Here is a 27,629-nt window from a genome sequence, read left to right as displayed (position 1 = left end):
AAACCAGCCTATCCCACTTGATCATGGTGAATTATTTTTTTGATGTGTTGTTGGATTCTATTGGCTAGAATTTTGTTGAGGATTTTTGCATCTATGTTCATGAGGGATATAGGTCTATAATTTTCTTTTTTTGTAATGTCTTTACCTGGTTTTGGTATCAGCGAGATGGTGGCTTCATAGAATGAGTTGGGTAGTATTCCGTTGTTTTCTATGCTTTGGAGTACCTTCAGAAGTAGTGGTGTTAACTCTTCTCCGAAAGTTTGGTAGAACTCTGCAGTGAAGCCGTCCGGGCCAGGGCTTTTTTTTGTTGGGAGTTTTTTGATTACCGTTTCAATCTCTTTTTTTGTTATGGGTCTATTTAGTTGTTGTACTTCTGAATGTGTTAGTTTAGGTAGGTAGTGTTTTTCCAGGAATTCATCCATTTCTTCTAGGTTTTCAAATTTGTTAGAGTACAATTTTTCATAATAATCTGAAATGATTCTTTTAATTTCATTTGGTTCTGTTGTGATGTGGTCCTTCTCATTTCTTATTCGGGTTATTTGTTTCCTTTCCTGTATTTCTTTAGTCAGTCTAGCCAATGGTGTATCAATTTTGTTAATTTTTTCAAAGAACCAGCTTTTGGCTTTGTTAATTCTTTCGATTGTTTTTCTGTTCTCTAGTTCATTTAGTTCAGCTCTAATTTTTATTATTTGTTTTCTTCTGGTGCCTGATGGATTCTTTTGTTGCTCCGTTTCTATTTGTTCAAGTTGTAGGGACAGTTCTCTGATTTTGGCTCTTCCTTCTTTTTGTATGTGTGCATTTATCGATATAAATTGGCCTCTGAGCACTGCTTTTGCTATGTCCCAGAGGTTTTGAAAGGAAGTATTTTCATTCTCGTTGCTTTCTAAGAATTTCCTTATTCCCTCCTTGATGTCTCCTATAACCCAGTCTTTTTTCAGGAGGGTATTGTTCATTTTCCAAGTATTTGATTTCTTTTCCCTAGTTTTTCTGTTATTGATTTCTAGTTTTATTGCCTTGTGGTCTGAGAAGATGCTTTGTAATATTTGGATGTTTTGGACTCTGCAAAGGTTTGTTTTATGACCTAATATGTGGTCTATTCTAGAGAATGTTCCATGTGCGCTAGAAAAAAAAGTATATTTTGCAGCAGTTGGGTGGAGAGTTCTGTATAAGTCAATGAGGTCAAGTTGGTTGATTGTTGTAAGTAGGTCTTCCGTGTCTCTATTGAGCTTCTTACTGGATGTCCTGTCCTTCTCCGAAAGTGGTGTGTTGAAGTCTCCTACTATAATTGTGGAGGTATCTATCTCAGTTTTCAATTCTGTTAAAATTTGATTTATGTATCTTGCAGCCCTGTCATTGGGTGCGTAAATATTTAATATGGTTATGTCTTCCTGACCAATTGTCCCTTTTATCATTATATAGTGTCCTTCTTTATCCTTTGTGGTGGATTTAAGTCTAAAGTCTATTTTGTCAGAAATTAATATTGCTACTCCTCTTCTTTTTTGCTTATTGTTTGCTTGATATATTTTTTTCCATCCTTTGAGTTTTAGTTTGTTTGTGTCTCTAAGTCTAAGGTGTGTCTCTTGTAGGCAGCATATAGACGGATCGTGTTTCTTTATCCAGTCTGTGACTCTCTGTCTCTTTATTGGTGCATTTAGTCCATTTACGTTCAGTGTAATTATAGATAAATAAGTGTTTAGTGTTGTCATTTTGATGCCTTTTTATGTGTGTTGTTGACAATTTCATTTTTCCACATACTTTTTTGTGCTGAGACGTTTTTCTTAGTAAATTGTGAGATCCTCATTTTCATAGTGTTTGACTTTATGTTAGTTGAGTCGTTACGTTTTTCTTGGCTTTTATCTTGAGTTATAGAGTTGTTATACCTTTTCGTGGTTACCTTATTATTTACCCCTATTTTTCTAAGTAAAAACCTAACTTGTATTGTTCTATATCGCCTTGTATCACTCTCCATATGGCAGTTCAATGCCTCCTGTATTTAGTCCCTCTTTTTGATTATTGTGATCTTTTACCTATTGACGTCCGTGATTCCCTGTTATGTGTATTTTTTTTTAATTAATCTTAATTTGTTTGTTTTTGTGATTTCCCTATTTGAGTTGATATCAGGACGTTCTGTTTTGTGACCTTGTTTTGTGCTGATATCTGAGATTATTGGTTCTCTGACCAAACAATATCCTTTAGTATTTCTTGTAGCTTTGGTTTGGTTTTTGCAAATTCTCTAAACTTGTGTTTATCTGAAAATATCTTAATTTCACCTTCATATTTCAGAGAGAGTTTTGCTGGATATATGATCCTTGGCTGGCAGTTTTTCTCCTTCAGTGTTCTGTATACGTTGTCCCATTCCCTTCTTGCCTGCATGGTTTCTGCTGAGTAGTCTGAACTTATTCTTATTGATTCTCCCTTGAAGGAAACCTTTCTTTTCTCCCTGGCTGCTTTTAAAATTTTCTGTTTATCTTTGGTTTTGGTGAGTTTGATGATAATATGTCTTGGAGTTTTTCTTTTTGGATTAATCTTAAATGGGGTTCGATGAGCATCTTGGATAGATATCCTTTCGTCTTTCATGGTGTCAGGGAAGTTTTCTGTCAGGAGTTCTTCAACTATTTTCTCTGTGTTTTCTGTCCTCACTCCGTGTTCTGGGACTCCAATCACCTGCAGGTTATCCTTCTTGATAGAGTCCCACATGATTCTTAGGGTTTCTTCATTTTTTTAAATTCTTTTATCTGATTTTTTTTCAGCTATGTTGGTGTTGATTCCCTGGTCCTCCAGATGTCCCAGTCTGCATTCTAATTGCTCGAGTCTGCTCCTCTGACTTCCTATTGCATTGTCTAATTCTGTAATTTTATTGTTAATCTTTTGGATTTCTACATGCTGTCTCTCTATGGATTCTTGCAACTTATTAATTTTTCCACTATGTGCTTGAATAATCTTTTTGAGTTCTTCAACAGTTTTATCAGTGTGTTCCTTGGCTTTTTCTGCAGTTTGCCTTATTTCATTTCTGATGTCTTGAAGCATTCTGTAAATTAGTTTTTTATATTCTGTATCTGATAATTCCAGGATTGTATCTTCATTTGGGAAAGATTTTGATTGTTTTGTTTGGGAGGTTGGAGAAGCTGTCATGGTCTGCTTCTTTAAGTGGTTTGATATGGATTGTTGTCTCCGAGCCATCACTGGGAAACTAGTTTTTCCAGAAAATGCGCTAAAAAAAAATGCAGTCAGATCCCTATCAGAGTTCTCCCTCTGGCTCAGGCTATTCGGATGTTAATGAAGCTGCCTGGGGAGGGTGGGGGAGGAAACAGAGAGATAGGAGAGTAGCACCTCAGAATATAGCCAGAGTTGCTTGTCTTGCTTCGAATGACTATTATATCTCAGATTCCCGCAGGGCGCGTCACCTATGTGTGCTGGCTGTGTGGAGATTGCCCCCGGGGGGTCTGGCTCGCTGGAGTCACGGTCAGATCCTCCGCTTCCAGCCCCACGCCCAGCGTCAAGGCTCTCCTGCTGGGACAGTGCACGCTCGACTCCAAAATCAGTCGCTGCCTCCCGGGGACTTCTCGTCCCTCCAGCCGCGTTGCTGTGCCTCCCTCGCGAACCAGTTGGGCCCACTCCCGGGCTTAGTTCAGGTGGGTGGAGCAGCTCCCTGTGCTTGTGCCGTGACCGAGTGTCCCGGCTGGGATGCTGTTCTCCCCGCTCCAATACCAGTAGCTGCCTCCCGGGGACTTCTCCTACCGGCTGCGTCCGACGCCGCCTGCGGAGCCGGCTGGTCCCCCTCCTGGGGTTAGTTCAGGGGGGTGGAGCAGCTCTCTGTGCTTGTGCCGTACCTGACTGGTACGCTGGCTGCAGGCTCTGAAAACAATCGCTGCTTCCCCGTATTAGTTCGTTCTCCGTCTCTAAATCTGTGTTTGTTGTTCAGGGTTTGTAGATTGTTATGTATGTGATCGATTCACTTGTTTTTCCGTGTCTTTGTTGTAAGAGGGATCCGAGGTAGCGTCTGCCTAGTCCACCATCTTGGCTCCGCCTCTCCCTCTAGTACTTTTATAGTTTCTTTCTTAATATTTAGACCCTTGATAACGTCTGGAATCTGAAGGAGTGGTCCTTTACTCTTTTTAAACATACCACTTGTAGTAGAATGTAAGGCATACTGCAGTGTATCGTAAAAGACTGTACGTCCCTTTCATTTCTGCCTCCTGTGTATATGGCATATAATTGATTGCTAGTGTTAGCTGCATGCTTGCTGAGTAATTCTAACACTGAATCATTTACTTTATAGTCATAGTTATTTTCAAGGCTGGTATTTGCTTCATTTCCTGAAACATTTTGTTTTCTGGTTTTCAGTCTCTGAAGGCTATAAACCAAAACCAAACCAAACCCACTGCTGTCGAGTCGATTCTGGCTCATAGTGACCCTATGGGACAGAGTAGAACTGCCCCATATAGAGTTTCCAAGGAGCGCCTGGCAGATTTGAACTGCCAGCCTCTTGGTTGGCAGCCGTAGTAGCACTTAACCACTACGCCACTAGGGTTTCCATGAAGGCTATAGATTTGTAGAAATACATTGAATTGTTCTAAAAGTTGGAAAAAACGTACTTAAAACTTTTGTTTTGGAGATCAAAACTCAGTATGAGGGTGTAATGATGCAATAGGGCGTTTTTATGAAGGTGGGTTTATCTGTGAGGAAGTCTAGTACGGGTCTCCAGGGCAAGCACAGTGCTTATGGAAAAAGAAGTAAATGGAATAGCCCTCATGATTCCTCTCAGACCTGTGACAAGAGTCAGGCATGTGTTTCTTTTTCACATAAGGGGCATTTCCTTTTATCTCCACTTTGTGTATTATTTCCTCTTCTCCTAAGTATCTGAAATGCTGAACTTTGTGGAATTGGCCATTTTATTTTACAGAAAAGTCATTTAAGAGCAGCTTTGAAGCAAGGTCAAGTGTTTGTCCTTGTGGCTTCCTGTAGCTATTCCCAAGCACTGCGTGCAGGCCCTGGACATGCTTGGAATCAGGAAAGGTCTCGATGTAATTGAGATGGTAGTTAATTTGAATCAAAGCAAGCGGGAAGCAAGTAAATTTAACTTCCGTGATTATGATTCCATTTGATTAAATCTCTAGTTTTGATTACATGTATCAGTGAGAACATGCTTTAAATACACCCAACTATTAAATACTGAAGGGTATGAATAGGATGAACAAGGACCTATAGAAGAAGTTCTACTATTCTTCAGCTAGGATTTATCTATCGCCTGCAGCTTTGCTGAAATATTTTTAGAACAAATGAAAGGAATTAATTCTTTACATATGGGACTTATTACTGTAATTGTTAACTAAAATGTACGCTTCATTACCGTGGAAGGTAGTATTGGTCCCAAACCTATGTACTTTCTAGAAAGACTTGAGTACATTAATTGATAATAGCACCTTGATAAAAAATACCAAACCTAACCCATTGCTGTCGAGTAGATGCCAACTCATAGGATACAGCAGAACTGCCCCATAGGGCTTCCAAGGCTGTAATCTTTAGGGAAGCAGATTGCCACACCTTTCTCCCGTGGAGTGGCTGGTGGGTTTGAACTGCCAGTCTTTCGGTTAGCAGCCGAGTGCCTAACCAAGACACCTTTAGCTTCATATCAGGTAAATGAATAATGTCAGTAATGTTTGTAGCTCTTCTCTAAACTTGAAGTTGGGCAGTTGCTTTTCTGGTTGTATATTGTTCTTTGGTTATAGTCTCCAGAGAAAGGAACCTTCGCTGAATGGGCCAGAGATGTTACTCAATATTACATTTCCTAGAGCTTGTTTTCTATCTGGCAGAATAAAAATAATCTGCTTTTGATTTCTTTTGTTTTACATATTGCAGCAAGTTCAAGCTAGTGAGTGGAACAGTTAAGAGGGTAATAGCTAAAATCTATTTCGTGGATTGTTGGTAACCTTATGCAGTCTTTGTACTGTATCCAGGCCACTTCACTTGGCAGACAGTGGGAACTGCCTCCATCCGTGTATACCATATATTGATTGGTATCATAGTACAAAAGGTACCCCAAGCTCCAACTGACACGGAATCTTATTCATTGCAAAAACAATCAAAAAACATTTGTGTCAAGTGAAATTCTACCTTGCTGATGCTTGAGGATGGTGTCAGATCTGATTACAGCACCTTCGTGTTAATCTCAGATGGTATTTCCTGTCTTCTGGCTCCTCTAGCTCCTGATGCATCCCCTTGTCACAGTCCCTAATCAGATTGTGCTCTGAGTCTGTAGGAGTTGCAGCCTGATTTAGTGTGGGCACAGATTAAATGCCCAAGTTTTTGAATGACAGATAAGAACGAGATGCAAAGAAGATAATATTTAATAAGAGGAAGTGAATTTTTTTTTTTTTTTTAAATTTAATCTCAGCTCTCATAGTGGGATCTAAGGATCAGCAGCACAAATGCCACTTGAGAGTTAGAAATGCACATGATGACTGTGGAGGGGTGGGTAATTAATCTCGGGGCAGGGCCCACAGGACTCTGCTCTAACATGCTTTCTAGATGAGTCTTACGCAGGCTAGAGTTTGAGAACACTCTTCGTAACATTACAGACATCACAGAATTTTGCAGCTTTGTAGCACTTGTGCTTCACAAACCAGCCTGCCATCTGGCATCTCACCTGAGTGAGCCCCACCACTGGCCTCATCTGAGGTAGGGGCATTATCATGAATCCCAAATCTGCCCAGGGAAATATGAACGCTGAAGTGATTTGACAGTTTGCAAAGCTTGTTGGTGCTGGAATTAAAATGACAAGGAGTGCCTTTCTACCACGTAAGCTTGCCTTCTGGCCTATATAAAGATAATACTCCTAATTCATTCCCTCGGCCCTGTTTTACCTCAGGAGAAGGGCATTCACATGTATTTGCACGGACATATCCATTCCCATCCATACCCCATTGTATCATTGGCCAGCCTTTCAGAGAGTGCTGGCCATGTTAAGAAGTGTGGTCAGCAGTCACAAAGGAAGTGGCTCCTAATTAGCTCACTTGAGAATCAAACTGATGACTTAGTTACCTAAACCATTCATCTAGGGACCTGTACCTTCTTGTACTTAGAATAATGTACACCTAAGTGTCAATTTGTCGTACTCTGGGGGCTTGAGTGTTGCTGTGATGCTGGAAGTTATGCCAGTGGTATCCAGATACGAGCAGGGTCACCCATGGAGGACGGGTTTCAGCTGAGCTTCCAGACTAAGACTAGGAAGAAGGACCTGGCAGTCTACTTCTGCAAAGCATTAGCCAGTGAAAACCTTATGAATAGTAGCAGAACATTGTCTGAAATAGTGCTGGAAGATGAGCCCCCCAGTTTGTAAGGCACTCAAAAGATGACTGGGGAAGAGCTGCCTCCTCAAAGTAGAGTCGACCTTAATGACGTGGATGGAGTAAAGCTTTGAGTATATCCCACCTGAATTTAGAGACCGTCTCAAGAATAGATTTGATGCATTGAACACTAGTGACCGAAGACCAGACGAGTTGTGGAATGACATCAAGGACATCATACAGGAAGAAAGCAAGCGGTCCCTGAAAAGACAAAAAAGAAAGAAAAGACCAAGATGGATGTCAGAGGAGACTCTGCAACTTGCTCATGAACGTCGAGCAGCTAAAGCAAAAGGAAGAAATGATGAAGTAAAAGAACTGAACAGAAGATTTCAAAGGGTGGCTCGAGAAGGCAGAGTAAAGTATTGTGATGACATGTGCAAAGAGCTGGAGATAGAAAACCAAAAGGGAAGAACATGCTCAGCGTTTCTCAAGCTGAAAGAACTGAGAAAAAAATTCAAGCCTCCAGTTGCAATAGTAAAGGATTCTATGGGGGAAATATTAAATGACACAGGAAGCATCAAAAGAAGATGGAAGGAATATACAGACTCATTATACCAAAAGGAATTAGTTGATGTTCAAGCATTTCAAGAGGTAGCATATGATCAGGAACCAATGGTACTAAAGGAAGAAGTCCAAGCTGCTCTGAAGGCATTGGTGAAAAATGAAGCTCCGAGAATTGATGGAATATTAGTTGAGATGTTTCAACAAACCGATGCAGAGCTGGAGGTGCTCCTTCGTCTATGCCGAGAAATATGGAAGACAGCTTCCTGGCCAACTGACTGGAAGAGATCCACATTTATGCCTATTCCCAAGAAAGGTGATCCAGCCGGATGTGGAAATTATAGAACAATATCGTTAATATCACAGGCAAGCAAAATTTTGCTGAAGATCATTCAAAAATGGCTGCAGCAGTATGTCGACAGGGAACTGCCAGAAACTCAGGCTGGTTTCAGAAGAGGACATGGAACCAGGGATATCAGTGGTGATGTCAGATGGATCCTGGCTGAAAGCAGAGAATACCAGAAGGATGTTTACCTATGTTTTATTGACTACGCAAAGGCATTCAACTGTGTGTGTCGTAACAAATTATGGATAACATTGCGAAGAATGGGAATTCCAGAACAGTTAATTGTACTCATGAGGAACCTTTACATAGATCAAGAGGCAGTTGTTCAGACAGAACAAGGGGATACTGATTGGTTTAAAGTCAGGAAAGGTGTGTGTCAGGGTTGTGTCCTTCCACCATACCTATTCAATTTGTATGCTGAGCAAATAATTGGAGAAGCTGGATTATATGTAGAAGAACGGGGCATCAGGATTGGAGGAAGATTTATTAACAACCTGCGTTATGCAGATGACACAAGCTTGCTTGCTGAAAGTGAAGAGGACTCGAAGCACTTACTGATGAAGATCAAAGACCACAGCCTTCAGTATGGATTACACCTCAACATAAAGAAAACAAAAATCCTCACAACTGGACCAATGAGCACCATCATGATAAATGGAGAAAAGATTGAAGTTGTCAAATATTTCATTTTACTTGGATCCACAGTCAACAGCCATGGAAGCAGCAGTCAAGAAATCAAAAGATGCATTGCACTGGGTAAATCTGCTGCAAAGGACCTCTTTAAAATGTCGGAAAGCAAAGATGTCACCTTGAAGACTAAGGTGCGCCTGACCCAAGTCATGGTATTTGCAATCGCATCACATGAATGTGAAAGCGAATAAGAAAGACCAAAGAAGAGTTGACGCCTTTGAATTGTGGTGTTGGTGAAGAATATTGAATATACCATGGACTGCCAAAAGAATGAACAAATCTGTCCTAGAAGAAGTACAACCAGAATGTTTCTTAGAAGCAAGGATGGTGAAACTGCGTCTTACATACTTCAGACATGTTTTCAGGAGGGATGAGTCCCTGGAGAAGGACATCATGCTCGGCAAAGTGTAGTGCCAATGGAAAAGAGGAAGACCCTCAACAAGGTGGATTGACAGGGTGGCTGCAGCAATGAGCTGAAGCATAAGGAATGTAAAGATGGCACAGGACCAGGCAGTGTTTTGTTCTGTTGTGCATAGGGTTGCTATGAGTCAGAGCTGACTCAACAGCACCTAACAGCAACAATAAGAAGTACTAAGAGGAGTCCCTGGGTAGTGCAGATGGTTAACATGCTTGACTACTAACTGAAAGATTGGAGGTTCGAGAGTCCACTCAGAGGTTCCTCGGAAGAAAGGCCTGGTGATTTACTTCTGAAAAATTAGCTGCTGAAAACCCTCTGGACCACAGTCCTACTGTAACACGGATGGGACTGCCATGAGTTGGAGTCACCTTGATGGCAACTCGACTGGTCAAGTACTAGGAATATCCACCTGAAATCTCAACTTTGGTTATCTCAGGAAAGTAGATTTATGGATAATTTTTCCAGTGTTCTGCTGTGATCACCTATTGTTGTTGTAACGGGAGAAAGATTTTAGAAAGAATAACACTAATATGTTAATTCAGGAAAGAGGTCCTGGGTTTATTTTCTTAGTCTCTAACTTGACAGATTTCAGAACTGGAAGGTCATTAGAGGTCCTCTCTTTAGAATCCAGGAGCTGAGCCCAACTTAACAAGGACGGAAGTGACTAGAGCCAGGATCTAGCCAAGTGTTTTTTTTTATTTTCGCTGTGCTTCATTCGATATTGCTAATAATTTTTTTCCTGTTCTTTTCATAGTACAGATAGAGAATTAGTCAGTGCTCTTCAAATAGTAACTTCTTTTTACATGAAGACCGTTATTAAGAAGTGGTGAAACTTACCACTGTCCCCTCAGAAGGAGGTATTAGATAACGTGGAAGATTAAACGGGACCTTTGACCTGTTTGAAATGAAAAATAGCAGCTCAGCTAAGCATATGAAGAAAACATGTGAAGTCTAGGCAGGTAATGCTAAGACCATTTTGATATGAAATAATTGGTGATCAGTTTCTTTTGATATTTCATGTAAAACCTAAGCTCAGAACTCAGTATTTTCTTACCTTTTAGGGCATAGGAGTAGGAAAATATTCTGGGGTCATTGCGTTTGTCAGTGGGGAAATACAGAACCCTGATATTAAGGTCTCAGCATATGAGAGGTAGAATAGAACTGATTTTCTGCTTTGTGGGTGTCTTTGCTTTGTGACCAAGTAAGGCAGCTTCTTGGCTGCAGACATGGGTTTTCCAGCCAAATGACTAATTCAGGGTTTCCTGGATGTTAAATTTAGATTCAGATAGTTTTATCTCACCTTAAATATTGAACATTTTCATAGCTTGATGATGTAGCTTTACACCATAGGCTCTTCTTGCCTTGGGCAACTTTGACTATTCCTTGGCATTTTCTTCTTCTTATGCCTCTGCCCTTTTTTTTTTTTCTTCCCTTTGATGGCACTTGAAGAAGAGTAGGGACAGCTAGTAAAGATGGGAGGTTAGTCAAAGATCTAGGAGAATAACTCACAGTTTGCTTACACCTATAAGAAAGCTTTTCGTAGAAACTGCCAGGTAATTGGATGTGCATTTAAAGAATAAATAGTTTTTCATCTTAACATATTCCTGTTTCTTATTTAAAATAGATTTTGTTGCAGTATTAAAGTTAGCTCTGCATAGAGTTTACAGCTTCTTTATGTTCTCATGTTTGGGTTGATAAGGTTACCTTTTTGAAAGGGTAGCTTATGTGAAATATTTTTTTTTATTGTGGGTTTCTAAAACCAGGAGATTATCATCTTTAACCCTTATTTCCTCACCACTATTCATAATCAGGCCCCCATCTGTCCCATTCTGCTGGAGCTCATTCTTTCATTCAGCAAGTACTTTTTTATTTTATATGCTGGGCATTAACAAATACTGGAATACAGTGATCAGGCAGACACATTTCTTACCCTCAACGAGTTTAGAGTCTAGAGGGACTGGAAGAAGGGAGACTAGTGTGGGGGTGGTGTTTATATCTGGGGAGGTGATGTGGCCTGCTTAGCCGAGTAGCAGCAGCAGTGGAGTGAAGTAGGCCCGTCTGCAGTGCTCTCATCTCCCTTTTCTTCCCTCTAGACAGGAAGCGTTGACGGTACAGAAAACAATGTACTCTTTGTTTTTTTTTTTTTAGTATGTGTTCAAGTACATTTTTGCATTTAATCCTCACAGTGAATTTGTGATTAAGAAATTGTGATTGAAGAAATTTGTAACTGAGGAACCTGAGATTCAGTGAAGTCCCGTGACATATAGAAAATCCCATGACTATTTCTGTGGAGTTGGTATTGAAATTGAGGTTTCTTTTTTTTTTTTCAATTTAGAATAAGCCACTTTATTTATTTATTTTTATTTTACTTTAGATGAAGATTTATAGAACAGACTAGTTTATCATTAAGCAGTACACATATTGTTTTATGACGTTGGTTAACGACCCCACGACATATCAACACTCTCCCTTCTCGACCTTGGGTTTCCTATTACCAACTTTCCTGTTTCCTCTTGCCTTCTAGTCCTTGCTGCTGGGCTGGTGTGACCCTTTAGTCTTGTTTTGTTTCACGAGCCTGTTTAATCTTTGGGTGAAGCGTGCATCTCAGGAGTGACTTCATTATTGAGCTAAAAGGGTGTGCGGGAGCCATACTTGCGGGGTTTCTCCAGTTTCTGTCAGGCCAGTAAGTCTGGGTTTTTGTTTTGTGAGTTAGAATTTTGTTCCGGGACCCTCGATTGTGATCCCTGTCAGAGCAGTCAGTGGTGGTAGCTGGGCGCCATCTTGTTGTGCTGGACTGCCTGGTGGAGGCTGTGGTAGATGTGGTCCATTAGTCCTTTGGAATAATCTTTCCCTTGTGTCTTTAGTTTTCTTCATTCTCTGTTGCTCCCTAAGGGATGAGACCAATGGAGTATCTTAGATGGCCAGTCACAGGCTTTTAAGACCCTAGACAGTACTCACCGAAGGAGAAATCTAGGTTTCTAATGCCAGTGCTTTATACCATGCCACATTTGCATACCAGGCTAATATTTTCTTTCACTAATTGTGTTGCTTTATTGCATATTATTGCCTATTATGTGACTCTAGAAATAGCCAGTGGGGTGTGTGTGCGTGTGAGTGTGTATTATTATTTCTTCTGAGGGGTAGAAACTGCAATTAATTAAAATTCTCATTTCTTAAGTTCTTAGCCAGTTCCTATAAGAGCCTTTTCTAATTCAGTTCAGTTTAAAGAATCATCTAATAATTTAATGATCCTGTCTGCTGTTTTGTCTTTTGGATCAGTGGTGAAAACTTTGAGCCTAACAGGATTTAGCCCAGTGAGCTGACTGTACTCTAATGTTTTATCTTCTTTTATTTACTTAATATTTTTTGGTAGGGATGGGGTAGAGAAGGATTGTAGAGGGGTTTGTGTGTTTAGGTCATCTTCGTGTGTGTCTGCCGCTAAAGGCAAATGAGTGTTTTCTCAGTCTAGCCTGTTGCATGCAGTAGAAGTGTGTCTATGAATATTAACAACATATTTCAGTTTATTTCTTGTAGCTTTAAATTGGCTAGACTAGTGCAGATTTATATCCTATTTATGTGAGCGATCCTTAATCTCTTATTCTTTGATTCACAAGAGAGAGCCTTCTCCTTTTTAAGAAGTGTGTATTGGTGAGGAATGGTGTGCCTTTGAAAAGCCCATGATTGACTTCAGCTGCTTTTTTCCTGTTAACCATTCTGTCCGCATCCCGCTGCAGAGCTCAGTCTCCAGTGCTTTGCTGAAACCAGTCTTGCCAAGGTCACTGGAACCTCTTCCTTGTAAATTTCTGTCTTTACCATACCTGACCTCCGTGGAACCTTTGACTCTGTTGATACCTTCTTCTACTTAGTCTTCCAAAATTTTCCCTCATGGCTTCTGCTTTTCCCCTAGCCACTTCCTGATCGGCTTTTCAGTGCTGCTATTTCCTACAATGTTGTCTTGCTTTCCTGATTGCTTTTCTTACTCTGAGTCATCTCATCCTCTCAAATACTTAACCATTCTCTCTCCTAAGCGCCAGATTTGTATATCCCAGTACCCAAGGACATAGTACCGTAAAATTCTCATGTCCAGATCTAAACCCAATATTTCTTTCCCCAAATTTCTGTCTTCACTTTAAATCTCTCTCTCTTAGGCAAGGTAACCATCGTCTGAGAGGCAGGGTGTGCAGTCATGGAGCTCAGCGGCCCTGGGTTTTCTGCCTTGTTGCTGGTTTGTAGGACTGTACCGGGAATGTCATGCCATTTGGAAGTGGGGACTACCCTCCGTGTGCCCCCAGGCTTCTGAATGTCATGGAACAATCTGAGTCCAACAAATGTGGGGGTATAGCATAAGGTTATAAAGTTTTAATTGTGTCGAGTAAGGATTTTTGACCACATAACTGCTATCATGACAGAAAATAACTGTGATTTTCCTACCAGAAGGGTACAAAGAGTATAAACTTAACTAAATTTACTTTTGTGAAAAGTCTGTATATCGTCCTTCTTTTTCTTAGTTTGCTTTGTGCCACTGGAAAATACATTATGGTTTGGAATTGGTATTTGGGAACCATAGGCTTACAAACTCAGCATAAATCTTTATTTGAAAAGTAGAACTTTAACTTAGTTATTTACTCTGTGTGATGCCAAACCGAAAAACCAAACCCAATACCATCGAGTCGATTCTGACTCATAGCGACCCTATAGGACAGAGTAGAACTGCCCCATAGAGTTTCCAAGGAGCACCTGGCACATTTGAACTGCCGACCCTTTGGTTAGCAGCTGTAGCACTTAACCACTACGCCACCAGGATTTCCTGTGTGATGCCAGATACCAGTTTCGTACAGATTGTTGCTTCGACTGATTTAACTGTTTCAGCTGTTGTGTTTGGATGCAGCTTTCTGTGCTTGGCTCTTCTCCCTGCTGATTCTTGGGTAGGTTCTCTGGTAACACAGTTGGGGAAGGAGAAGCATTTTAGGCCTATGTGAGAGTAAATATGAACTGACCTTTAAAAGATAACAAAATTAAAAATGTCATTCAAAGGGGCAGAATGGGTCCTGTGTACAGATCCAATGTGTAATTTTCAGATTATGCACATTCAGGGCTGGGAGCACTACCTAAATATCTATTGATTCTGTCTCGTCTAACTTACAGCGTCAAATAGATATTAGGGTTTTATCGTAAGGTAGTTACGGGCTGTCACATTGGCATGTTAATTACAATAATTGGGCAGTAAAGAAGCCATAAAAAAAGAAAGCCATAGGAATAGATAATACGCTGTATATTTGGATGAGATTGTAGTTATAACCTCTTATTTACGAGGGTAAAATCTTGTTAATTGGCACAGCTGACAAGCTATCTTGCTTTCCTTTTCTACTTTCTGCATTGACTTATAAATTTTTTGGGGAACTATGAGTCGAGAGCCACAAAATATACAATAAAATTCACATTCCAAGATTTTCTATAGTCGTTCATAATAAATGCGTTAAACTCTTCAGCAAATATTTGGTGATCACTGTCCTAAGTGCTCTGAAGTATACAAAGGTGTCTTACGCAGTGCTGACCCTTCAAGACTAATAATGGAGAAGGAAGGTAAAATATTTAGAATGTATATTAATAAAAGTGAGCAGCTCCTTAAAGGTGGGGCCAAGTCCTGTGCGCGTTCAGAGGAAAGGGACGATTCCAGCCAGGTGATCCGTGATGCAGGAAGGCTCAGCGGCAGAGAGATTAATTTGCATCCATGGCAGAAAGCTCGGAGCTATCTCCAAATACACATCTACATTCCCGAACTGTAGTGAGAGGTAGGGGGCAACTGCACTGACCTGAAAGTCAGCATTTGTTCTAGGCCCAGCTCCCTTTCAACCTCATTTTGTGTCCTTGAGTCTATAAAATCGATGTAATACTATGTGTCCAGCATATCTGACTATGATGGATGAGATAATGCCGATACTGCCTGTGGTGAAAGTCAGACTGCTTGGCACGTGTGCAGTTTTTTCAGGAACTTAGGCCTTGGAAACTGTGGGGCAGTTCTACTCTGTCCTATAGGGTCGCTATGAGTCGGAATCGACTCGATGGCACTGGGCTTAAATTACTGGAGGCTTCGAGTGGTAGTAAGCACAGCTTTTCATGACTAAGAGTCCTTAGTGTCCTTACCATATTGCCCAATTTATAGTCGGGGAATAGCATATTCTCTGTAACACATCTGAACGGTTGTCTGAAAAATGTTCTGAATTCCTTGAAGAAACTGCCGAATGAATACCTTATAGTAGTATTGTAATCACTGAAATATGTTAAAAAAGAAACAAATGTTTATTGAGCTGCTATTGCTGGTCTAGGTTCTTTACAATAGAATTTTAAATTTTTGTATTATTTGGATTTTATAGCGGAGGAAACAGGCTAAGATAAGGTAAGGAAAGTTGCTTAGATCATACAACTGTTTGAAATCAGATCTACCATTTATGCTAATGTTTGACATCACAGTATGGTACTGACCTTTAGCTTTTTTTTTTTTTGGAGTCCAGTATAAACTGTATATATGTGTGTGAATATAAATTTTATTCATTTGTTATTATTACTATTGTTTTTTTACCACAAGGTTACTTCTGGAACTGCTGGAGTTACTGTTTGACAAGTTCAATGCTGTTGCTGCTGCACACTCTGTGGTCCTGGGATATCTGCAGCAGACTGTTGGGCCTTCCCTGACTCAGCAGGAAGAGATCAAATTGTATGACATGGCAGACGTGTGGGTGAAGATCCAAGATGTCCTGCAGGTAAGGCCCTTGGTAAAGGATGTCATGTTGACTCAGAATAACATCACATAATAAAAAACAATACCTAAGAATCATAAACAGGTTAAGAAACTAATGCTTTCATTTAAAGGAGATGCTGTTGATATTGTGAACTTCTACCAGACATCTTAAAAAGACTTTTTAATGAACTCTTTTTTTTTTTTTTTTGGCCAAACTTTATAAATAGGGATAGATTCTCAATGTGTAGCTAGCGGTGATGTTACAGTATTTGGTTTGTCTCTTGTAAGTGGAGTTAGTTATGTACTAAGGTAGTAAATACTACAGTGTTCTTAAACACCATTTTTTAAATGTGTATGTAGCTTAATTTTATTGGCCATTTGCCAGCTGTCTACTTTTGCATATATTGGGTTAAATAACAGGTCAAGAACATAAGACTAAATCTATAAGGTATAAATGGATCACTGTGAGTAATTCACTCTATGGAGGAATGATGTTACTGTTTGGTATGAAGTTGCTGAGATAGAATTTAGAAATTGTATTAGATTTTCTCTCTAAGTGCCAGGAGAATATATTTGATTTGGCCAGTGAGAAGTTAGGAATACAATTAAGAATTAGCTGAAGCAAGTTCGACATAGCTGAACAGAGGTGACTTGGTTAGCTAGTCCCGACTAATATGAAAAAAATTAAGTATAGGTAGGGAATTGAAAAATGTAACTATGTAGGAATGAAATTACTTGCATGGCAAATGGGAGAGTCTTTGCAGGAAAAAATAAATCAGGAATGTAAATTGCAGTTATTTCTGAGAGTATAACGTGCCCCTGGTGGCTTGAATGATTGATTCTTGGTTATTCAGTCATTAGACATTTTTTGGTACAGTCTGGGTGCTTTGTTGATGACTCAATAGAGAAATGTGGGTTGGAACCAGGTCTTTGACCTGGTTTTTTGCAGTTCAGCCATGGCCAAGGAAGCAAAACTGGAACAGACCCAAACTTTCAAAATTTGAGTGAAGTGGAAGAATAACCAGAACTGGAAAAATTATGGGTCGAAGCCCTGCTGGAAACTGCCTCCCTGTTAGAAAACAACAGTAGCTTATGCATTGCATAGCAACCGGTTTTCTTGCCCATTGCATTTTGAGCAGAGTCGGGAACAATGGTGCCCTGCTCAAAGATGGCAGCCTAGCATGCTGCTTTGTATGTGTGTTGCTTTCCACAGTCCTGGCAGTAATCCAGCCTCCCACATCAGGCTCCTGAAAGGGCTCACTACACCTCTTCCAAGTCTCCCATTCCAGGACTTCAACCCATAATTTTTCCCATTACGATTATTGTTCTGGATCACCCAAATTTTAAAGCTTAAGAGCTGTTCTAATTTTACTTTGTCAGCCATGACTCAGCTGGTTTGAACTGGCTTGTAGCACAGGTCGAACTATATTCCCCGAGTTTTGTTTACTGCTATGCCAATAATCATGTGCCTGTACTAGGCGCTTGATGAATGTTTACATAGTGAATAAACTTATCCTTGTGGCTTGGAGGCTGGTTGTTCAACTTCCTTGTATCTTGGCTTACTCATCTGTCAAATGGAAGTGATATGTGCCTTTCACATCATATGTTTATATTAAGAATGAAATAATATAATGGATTTTAAAGTTATTTAAAAATTAATTAGTATCAGGGACCTCAGCTTTTGGAAGTGATGATAAGCAATGATGATCCTCCTGTAAGTGAATATTAAACCAGATGGAGTATATGAAGCAGCTGTTTCCAGACAACACGGCTATAATCCTTGAGAGATGGGAAATACCTGAGGTGAGCTCCACGTTCATCCCAGTGTCCTGCTTGGAGGCACTTTCAAACCATGGCGAAGGGAAGTGATATCAACACAAAGGCTGCAGAGGCTTCCCTGGGCAGTGGAGACAGAGATGGAAGTTCAGAGCCGTGGAGGGGCTGGGATTTGTGGATTAGGGAACTGGAGAGAAGGCAGTTGCACAGAGATGTTGTTTGTTGTTGTGTACTGTCAAGTCAATTCTGACTCATAGTGACCGTATATGACAGTGCAAAACTTCCCCATACAGTTTCCTAGACTGTAATCTTTATGGCAACAGATTGCCAGGTCTTTTCTCTTTTGCAGTGGCCGGGGGGTTCGAACCGCCGAACTTTTGGTTAGCAGCTGAGTGCTTAACTATTGTGCCACCAGGGCTCCTTTGCACAGAGCGGGTGCCCCAGAAATCTTCAGAGCCCCATTGTGCTTTTGGTCAAATACTAAGCTGCATGGGCCAGGCCACAAGACCTGCTGGAGGATTCTGAGCTGGTGGAGGTTCTGGAAGTTGCATAATGCTGGGAAATGTTAGAGTTCAGACCACTGGGAAGAGAACTTGGTGAACGTCCTATGCTTTCAGCTCTGATCTCAAAAAGGTCATTCCTTAGGAATAGGGGTGATCTAGACCTAGAGTAGGAGCCGTGGTGGTGCCATGGCTGAGTGCTTAGCTGCTAAACCAGAAGGTTGGTTGTTTGAACCCACCAGCCGCTCCATAGGAAAAAGATGTGTCAGTCTGCTTCCATAAAGATTACAGTCTTGGAAACCCTATGGGGCAGTTCTACTCTGTCCTACAGGGTTACTGTGGGTCACAATCACCTCAATGGCAGTGAGTCTGGTTTGGTTTTTTAGGCCTGGAGTGAGGGTTCCTCAGAACAAAGTCTCTGAAGTATGAGCCTGATCCACCCATAAATTTACTGCTTGCCAATGAAAAATTCACTCTAAAGAAGACAGCATAAATCAGAGTCTCAAAAACATAGCATTCACAGTGTCCAGCAGGTAATTATTGTACTTGTGCAAAAGCAGGAAAATGTGACTCATAACTTGGAGGGTAAAAGTCAATAGAAATGAATAAGTGAAATGAGAAATTCATCAGTTAGATTTCATACAGCCAAAGAAAGGATCATGAACCGAAGGAGCAGAGTCTGACTCTGACAAGGTTATAATTTCTGAGTATGTTCTTATGGTCACTGATATTTGGCTAATTTGAACTGCTGACCTTTTGGTTAGCAGCTGTAGCTCTTAACCTCTGCGCCACCAGGGTTTCCTAATTTGAACTAATGTTCTAAACTCAAAACAAGTTTTTAACATAGTAGTAGGTCCCTATTTCTAATGCTATTGTGAAGAATTTATTATGGTTATGAACAAAGTAAGATATTCTGTCTTCCTGGTAAATATTTATTTGGATTTGTCAAATGTATATAATTCCCAGGCATTTGAAAGCAAAACCTGTGATCTCATATTAAAAATGATTATAATAAACTAAGGCGCTTTAGGTTCCATCAGATATTTAATAGCTAAAATCTAAAAAATTTAACATGTGTTTCTGGCTTTTTGAAGGAGTTATCCAGTGGATTCATGTTCTTCACAGTGGTTATGTTCTATAAAGTCCCTGTGAACACTGAACTAGTGAATACCAAGCCAGCCTTGGAAACTTGGTGGCATAGTCGTTAAATGCTATGGCTGCCATCCCAAAGGTCGGCAGTTCAAATCCACCAGGCGCTCCTTGGAAACTGTATGGGGGCAGCTCTACTCTGTTCTATAGGGTTGTTTTGAGGCAGAAACAGCTCAGTGGTAATGGATTTTTTTTTGTTTGTTTTAAGCCAGTCTTGTCCCACCTCAGCTGGGGATGTGCGCCAACCCATGCATGAGTTCTCAGATGATCACGAAAGGGCTGCAAGTATCAATTTTGAAGTTAGAAATAAATTTTAGTGAACAGGCGAATTCACTAATATGGAATCCTCAGATAATGAAGATGGACTATCCCTTTCATACATGTGGTTTCTAATGAGTGATTTGGGGCTCCTATCTTCATGGTATGGAATGACATTATTTTTTAAAACAGCTTTATTGAGATATAGTTACATACTGTAAAGTTCATATGTTTAACATAGAATTCAATAGCTTTTAGCATACTTACGTGGAGTTGTGCAACCATCACCATAATATCATTTCTTTTTATTTTTTATTACACAAGCAACTTATAATCATTACCGAAAATACAGATGACCAAAAAGAAAAGAGTAGCTGTTATTCCAGTACACAGAAATAAAATCTTTCAGCATTTTGTTAACACCATAATATAATTATAGAACACTTTAGTCACTTCACATGGAAACTGGTGCCCATTAACAGTCAATCCCTGTTGCTTCCCACTGCCCTACAGCCCTAGGCGACCACTCACGTATTTCCTGGAAATGGCTTATTTTTATTGTGGATCCGTGGTCTTCATTACCTTAGTTTTCTTCAATATCGATGTTGGAAATTTTACAGTTAAGAGAAGGTAAACAAGATGTGCCTAAGATACTAAAGAATGAGGTATAAATTATGTGTTGTATCTTTTAGTAACTTGTAGCCCCCAGATCATACACTCGACAATACTTTTGCTATTTCATGTTAATGCATGCTGTCATAGCTATGTCATAAATACAGAATATGACACCGATCCAGTAAGACAGGTGAGAGGTCTGCCATAGAAATAACAGCTGACTTCATGTTTGTGTTTAATTGGTTTGAGGTTAAGATACGGCAACATTCTTTGCCTTTTACCTCTCTCTCTTCCTCTGTTCTTTCTCTCCCTCCTACTTATCAGTTTTTTTTGTCCCCATCTTTTTTTTTCACATATATGTTTTGGAAGAATGACGTAATAATGTCCTGAATTAATCTATGTTGTTTTATAACTACCTAGTCTACTAATATTTATTATTAATTCACAGATTTGAGATGAAAGCATTTTTAAATAAGAGGTTCATCTCAATATTTAAAGATTGTTTTTAAGTTTCTGTCTTTTCCAACTCCCTCGAGTTTCTTTCTTGTTACATGTAATTGAGTAGTATTAGGCTCTACACCTAACAACAGCAAGGGGTTCGCCATTTTTTTTTTTTTTAGACTAATGGCTTTCGAAGCTGCCTACGTATTAGATTTACTGAATATGGCACCATTCCTAGCCCCATCCCAGGCCTCCTGAAGGAGAATCTCTATGGATAAGGACTTGATTCTTTGTTTTTAAGCTTTTTAAGGTGATTCTGATGTATTTGCTTAGGATCTGTCTTTGAGAACCTTTGCTTTGGGCCAGTGGTTCTCAAAGTATGTTTCCTGGACCACCAGCATCAGCGTTGTTGTTTGTTGTTGGGTGCTGTTGAGTCGATGATGACTCATAGCGACCCCCTGTGACAGAGTAGAAATTCCCCTTAGGGCTTTCTTGGCTGTAATATTTATGGAAGGAGATTGCCAGGAGTTTCTCTCTCAGGCGCTGGTGGGTTTGAACCACCACCAACCTTTTGGTTAGCAACAAGCACTTAACCGTTGCGCCACCAGGGCATTACCTGGGAGCATAACAAAAATGCAGAATTTCATTCCCACTTCCTACCTACTGAATTAGAAACTCTGGGGCCTGGGGTCCTACATCCTGTGTGTTGATAAGCCCGCTGGGTGATTCTGATGCACACTGAAGTTTGAGGACCTTTGCTTTAGGTAATAACGGGCCATCGGGAGTTTTGATGAGGGGTGTGATGAGATGAAGGAGGATACATGGTAGCAGTGTAAAGAGGTGAATGGAGAGGGTAGAGGCTAAATTAGGGAAGCTGTTCTGTAGGCTAATGAAGATTCTCAATGATATTACTTGAGTTATTGTCTAATAATGCAATAAGCAACACAGGTTTTGATGGGGGATGGTAAAGGAAAACAAAAAGGAAGAAAGGCATTTATAAACTTTTTGGGAACCTTTTCAGAAAATGTATAAAATGATAGAATTGACCTGCCATCGTAGTTTCTAATATGACAGATATTTGTAATGATAGGTTAGTGTTAAATTTTTGGAATCAACTGTGTGCTAGGTACTGGGGAATAAAGATGAACACAAGATAGACATTGCTGTCAGAGAGCTCACTCTGGTGAAGTGAAGGGCGGCCTGCAAGGGTATATGTTTCCCATTAAATTCAGTGTAGTAGTTCAGGGTGGTAACTCAGGAGAGCCCTACCCAGAAAATACTCAATGTGTACCAGCACGGGGAGTGTAGGAAGTTAGATTTTTGGTTTTAGTTTCCATGTAGAGTTTTATGCATCGGGCTAAAACTTGGTTTTCATGTACTTGTTGGTGGAATGTTCTTTAGTTTAAAATCATTCTTGAAGAACGAAATAATCTAGAGGAACAACAGTTGTCTGCAGTTGAGCATGCAATGGCATGAATGGGGTTGATGGGATAACACGATGGATGGAGTAACAAGTGTCTCGAGTTAGGATTTCAGTGTTTCCTGGAATGGGAAATGTTTCTTACCGGGAAATAATAATACTTTTCTGAATTAAATCTTAGCAGAAGAATTTTTTGAGCTTTTAAAGACCTGAGAGAAGTCCTTGGCTGGCACAAATGGTTAAGCTCTTGACTACTAGCTAAAAGGTTGGCAGTACAGACCCACTCAGAGGCACCTCCAAAGACAGGCCTGGTGATTTGCTTCCAAAAGGTCACAGCCTTGAAAACCCTATGAAGTGGTTCTGCTCTGCACACGAGTCAGATCGACTCGATGGCAACCAACTCAACAGCGCAGACTTGAGCAGTTTTTCTTCTTTGGAACGTGGGCTTTCCTTGGCAGGCAGAATCCTTCCTTTACTTGGTGAGGCTCGTTTGTCTAGGCATGTTTGTGACTGCAGACAGACGCTGAGAGACAAGGCTGTAGCTATCATATCGCGGGGTGTCAGAGCTTTCTCCTGCTGTCAGCCGTGCGACCACACACCGTTGCGCTCCTTTTTTCAGGTTTACACTCTTTTTGAAACTGTGATAATGGAAGTACATGTTTTTGCCCTTCTGAGAAGCAGCAGCACCTTCCAAAATGTCACCTACTTGGTGACGCGCCTGTCAAGCTGATGGCTGAGCATTTTCATGTGTTTAAGACCAAGCTAAAACACAAAACCTTCTGTTTCTTGTTGAATTCTGCATAAGAGAGGAACTAAGGGGGGTCATGTTGAGCCAACCATCTTCGGAATGTTATGCTTCTGGGAAAAATTCCCATTTTTGTGTGTGTAATTTTAAAATACAGGTGTCCACTTCGCCATTGTTGGCCTAACGGGTATCCCCTCTGCATGCTAAGAAGTGTTGTGCAGGTGGGGGCAGTGGGCTCTCATAATGCCGTTCACCCCTGACAGTGACACCCTGAACACCTCACTTTACTTTTTCCTGCCTCCATTTCTTTTTCTGGAGATTAACAGACACAGAATGTAAAATCGTTTTACTTTTATTCATTGCTACATAGATGTTTAAATAGTAATAAAATTAACCTCATGGAGAGAAAACATGAGGTTGGCTGTCAGGTAAGAAAATCCACAAATATTATTGGTACTGATCCATGACCTGGAGGGGATTTTGAAGGTGACAGATGCAATTTCTGTTTTGAGTCCAGGTCTGAAACTAGGTTATTCTTAGGTTTTATTGCATTCCATATTTTGGTTAGCTCAGGATTCCATACCTTTAAAGTAAAATGAGCTTTCCCCAGTATTCCAAGCCAGATAACTGGTGAGATTATGCTTGCAGAAATAGTTTTTTCTTCATTTCTCAGCCTTTAAAACTTTTTTATAGCCTCTATTTTAGGTGGCATATTAAAGTCATGTTGTCAGCTGGGCTGTTAAGTCTAGAGAAAGATATTTGTTCCTAGATTTTTTTTTTTGTTGTTCTGTTTTATCAGTGGATAATGGATAATACTACCCAATGAATAGAATTCAGTTAACATTTGAAAGTTAAAATTCCTTCTTCTAAATTGGAGTCTGTTTCTGTAGCACCAGGATTCTTCCTGGCTTGTTTCAAGTTGATGACTAATGCGTAAAGCAGGAACTGTTGGGCTGCCGAGCTCCTGCCGGCTGCCAGTGCCAGGCACGGCACACGACAAGTCAGAGTGTGAGGGTGTTTATTGCCCACAGAAGCCTGGTGTGCATGTCAGTGGGCATCTTTGTACACTCAGCCAAACTTTAGGAAATAATAGTAGCTTGGTGCAGGGTAACCCGGATTAGGCAGATCTGGTGGAAAGTTCTACTCTCCTTCAATTCCTGGTGACCTAGAATGGGTCTGCTTGGGCCTGAGTAGACAGAAATTATGGGTAGAAATGACAGGTCTTCCCTCCAGCCCACCATCTCTAAGCTTTTCTCTTTCTCTTGTTTTGGCTGAGATTTTAGAGGATGAGCTATTAAAAGCCAAGTGCCCATTGGACTGGCGATGCTAGTGCTGTTTTACATGTGCTTACGCGGGCTGTGTGCTTACAGAGTTGGGCTCACCTGCATCAGAGCAAGGAACCAAGAGGCCATGGTAATGGTGGTGATTAATGCTAATAGGTGAAATAATGTGATGTGGAGAGCATCACTTACGTGTTTTGAGTGAAATTAGAGCAACTGACAGGCCTTCACTGATGTAGCTCTTGCCTACCTGAGAAGATTTTAGAGCAAAAGTGCTTAATATTTTCCTGAATTGATTATACTTCTTCTTCTTTTTTTTTTTAGTATTCTTTCTCTTAAGCCTTTCCTGACTGTGGAAGCAGTGCATAAGTATAACTGAATTCTTGAACTATATTTATAGTTCTTTTGCTTTGCTTACCTATTGCTACATACAAAATTATTCAGAAACTTAATGGCTTTAAGACAACAACTATTTTATTTGCTCACTGCTTTGGGAGTCAAGAATTCAGGCAGGGCTCAGCCAGGCAGTTCTTCTGGTTTGCGTGGTTCTGGCTGGTGTCATTCACTTGGCTGCGTCAGCTGCAGGCTAGGCTGGGTCAGAAGGTCCAAGAAGGCTTTTCTCACATGTGTGGCACCTTAGTACTTCTCCACATGGCTCCCCTCTGTCCCTATGACCTCGTAGCATGGTGATCTCCAGGCAGTTGGACTTCTTTCTTGGTCGCTGGCTTCCAGTTGGGAGTGTTCTATGTGGTGGAGGCTAGAGATCTTTTAGTCCCAGCCTTGGATATCACATAGTGTCACATCTGCTGTCTTCTGTTGGTCAAAAAGGCCAACCCAGATTCAAGTGGAGGGAAAATAGGGCCATGCAGTGGGAAGATTGGCAAGAATTCGGAGCTGTGTTTACTCCAACACAGCTTTCTGTGGTTTGTAGGTTTGCTTATCTGGTCTTTGTTACCAGATAAAGGCCAGCATTTTACTCTTGTTAATTGCTCTCGATTGATTAGAGAATATTTAAATGGTTACCAGGCTCAGAAGAAGTTACCAACTTGGCCATAGTAAAACAAAAACCATTGAAGACACATTTAGGAAAATACAAGTCCTTTAGAGAATGGCTTTGTTCAAGTGAGTTTATGAAGATTCCTAGAGCAATTATACTTTGTCCATTACTTTAGTCTCAGGCACTGAAATTACTTCTTACATTTTATTAATGTCATTGATCTTTTTGTTATCTTTTATCATAACATTTCCTCTCCCCCCATTTTAGAGCTGGGGAAACTGAGATAACAGTTTTAAATCATGTTTTTAGCACCAAAAGAGTCAAGCGTAGTACTTAGTTTACCCAAGCTTCCTGTTTAAATTTTTAAGTCAGTGACTTACAAGACCAGTTTTGATTATGCTTTAGCATCTTGACATTTATCTTAAGCAATTCTATGATATTTGTTTTTTGTTGATTTATTTGGTGAAATGATTTTAGTTTATATATTTTTTAAATGAGGATTTTGTGTTGAGGAACATGCCTTACCAGGCAGTTTACTAAATGTGTGTGTGTATAAAGTATATTTATACATATACATCTATACACATATTACCATATTATTTTTGAATTGTGAAGGTTCAGAATTTCACATTTAAAAGAACAGTGGTCACTGAGTAGGGATTTGCTTTTTCTCTTCTAAAATACCAAAGAGTTTTATAAATTCACCGAGATTGATTTAAGCCTTTGCATTGCCCTGAAGAGTGAAGGGAATCAAGGTTATTTCATTATGTTTTTAGCAGTGGCCTCAGATTTTTTTTTTCTCAGATTAGATTATCCGAACATCTGGAATATTTTGGTTGTTGTTGTTGTTAGTTGCTGTTGAGTCAACTTCGACTCATGATGACCCATGTGTGCAGAGCAGAACTGCTGCATAGTGTTCTCAAGGCTGTGGTCTTTTGGAAGTAGGTTGCCAGGCCTTTCTTCTGAGGTGTCTCTGCATGAGTTTGAACCACCAGGCTCTCTGCTAGTAGTACTGTGCTTGACTGTTTGCACCACCCAGGGACTCCAAATATTTTCGTAGCTCTCCTCCCTCCTTGCCTTTTTCCCTTCCCCTTTTCTTCCTTTTTTTAGGGATAGTTTTGTTTTTTCTTGTTTGTCTTGCTTTTATGAAATGGCTTTTGGCAGGGCCTTTGGCATTTACTGTGCCCGTGAGGGTGGGAGTGCATCTTGTGCCTGTTTGCCCCTCCAGTGAGGACTGCCTTCAAGTGGCGAAGGGAGCAGTCCTTTTCACACTAGTTTGCACTGCCTCTTTTCTTATTCTGGAGTAAAGGTTTGTGTATAGAGAGGAAGAATATGGCTGATGTGTGTGTCATACTATGAGTATCAGTGCTTAATTTAAAAATTGAGTCTAAGTTAAATAACAAGATATTAATATTTCATGCCTTTAACCCAAAACCCTCTGTGGGAAAAGGTGATGTAGAATCTGCTGTTGTAGAATGTCTTAGTCATCTAGTGCTGCTATAACAGAAATACCACAAGTAGATGGTTTTAACAAACAAATTTATTCTTTCATAGTCCAGTAGAGTAGAAGTCCAAATTCAGCTCCAGGGAGAGGCTTTCTCTTTTTCTTGCCTCTGGGAGAAGGTCCTTGTCATCAGTCTTCCCCTAGTCTAGGAGCTTCTCAGTGTAGGAACCCCAGGTCCAAAGGACGTGCTCCCCTCCTGATTCTTCATTCTTGGTGGTATGAGGTCTGCTTGCCTCTCTGCTTGCTTCTTTCTTTTATATCTCAAAAGAGATTGACTCAAGGTACAACCTAATCTTGTAGATTGAATCCTGCCTCATTAACATAACTGCTTCTAATCCTGCCTCATTAACATCATAGAGGTAGGATTTACAACCCGTAGGAAAATAATATCAGATGACAAAATGGTGAATAATCACACGATACTGGGAATCATGGCGTAGCCAAATTGACATGCATTTTTGGGGGACACACTTTAGTCCATACCAAAACCCTCTATGGGGAAAGGTGATGTAGAACCTAGTGTGTTGTAGGATTTCTTCTAATCTTAGCCTGTAAGATCTCCATTAGTTGAATGAGTTCTGCTAATGAAAGAAGACTCTGTGAAGCGCTGCTGAGCTGTGCAGGACCCAGTTGCCATGGTTAGGACACATCTCTAAGGTGCACCAGTGCAGACGTCAGGAATAGTTCACTGTGACATTGAACCCCATTGTTTGGTCTGTTCTAGACGTGTATATAAGCTGGTCAGTGAAGTGTTCTGTTTTCTGTTGGATTCATCAGGTCAGCCTTAGTTTTGTCATCACCACTGTCTTAGACTGGGTTCTCTAGAGGAGCAAAACCACAGACAGAGAAAGAGAGAGATTTATTTCAAGGAAATGGCTCCTGCAGTTGAGGAGACTGGCAATTC

The 27,629-nt window shown here is 40.4% G+C and overlaps 1 protein-coding gene across 6 annotated transcripts in view; it reads left to right on the top strand.

Moving 5' to 3' along the window:
* The window catches only part of EXOC4 (exocyst complex component 4), an 831,013-nt gene that overhangs the window by 113,309 nt on the left and 690,075 nt on the right, over window positions 1–27,629 (top strand). For all 6 annotated transcript variants that reach the window (XM_003420870.4, XM_064289703.1, XM_010600447.3 and 3 more), the window contains exon 7: window positions 15,888–16,062. In XM_003420870.4, coding sequence (XP_003420918.1) covers window positions 15,888–16,062 — 175 coding nt within the window. The remainder of the gene's footprint in view (window positions 1–15,887; window positions 16,063–27,629) is intronic.

This window comes from Loxodonta africana, chromosome 8, assembly GCF_030014295.1.
Source record: "Loxodonta africana isolate mLoxAfr1 chromosome 8, mLoxAfr1.hap2, whole genome shotgun sequence".
In the NCBI taxonomy this organism is placed as follows: Eukaryota; Metazoa; Chordata; class Mammalia; order Proboscidea; family Elephantidae; genus Loxodonta; species Loxodonta africana.
Note: the sequence above shows the minus strand (reverse complement) of the source record. Positions and strands in the feature narration are given on the sequence as shown.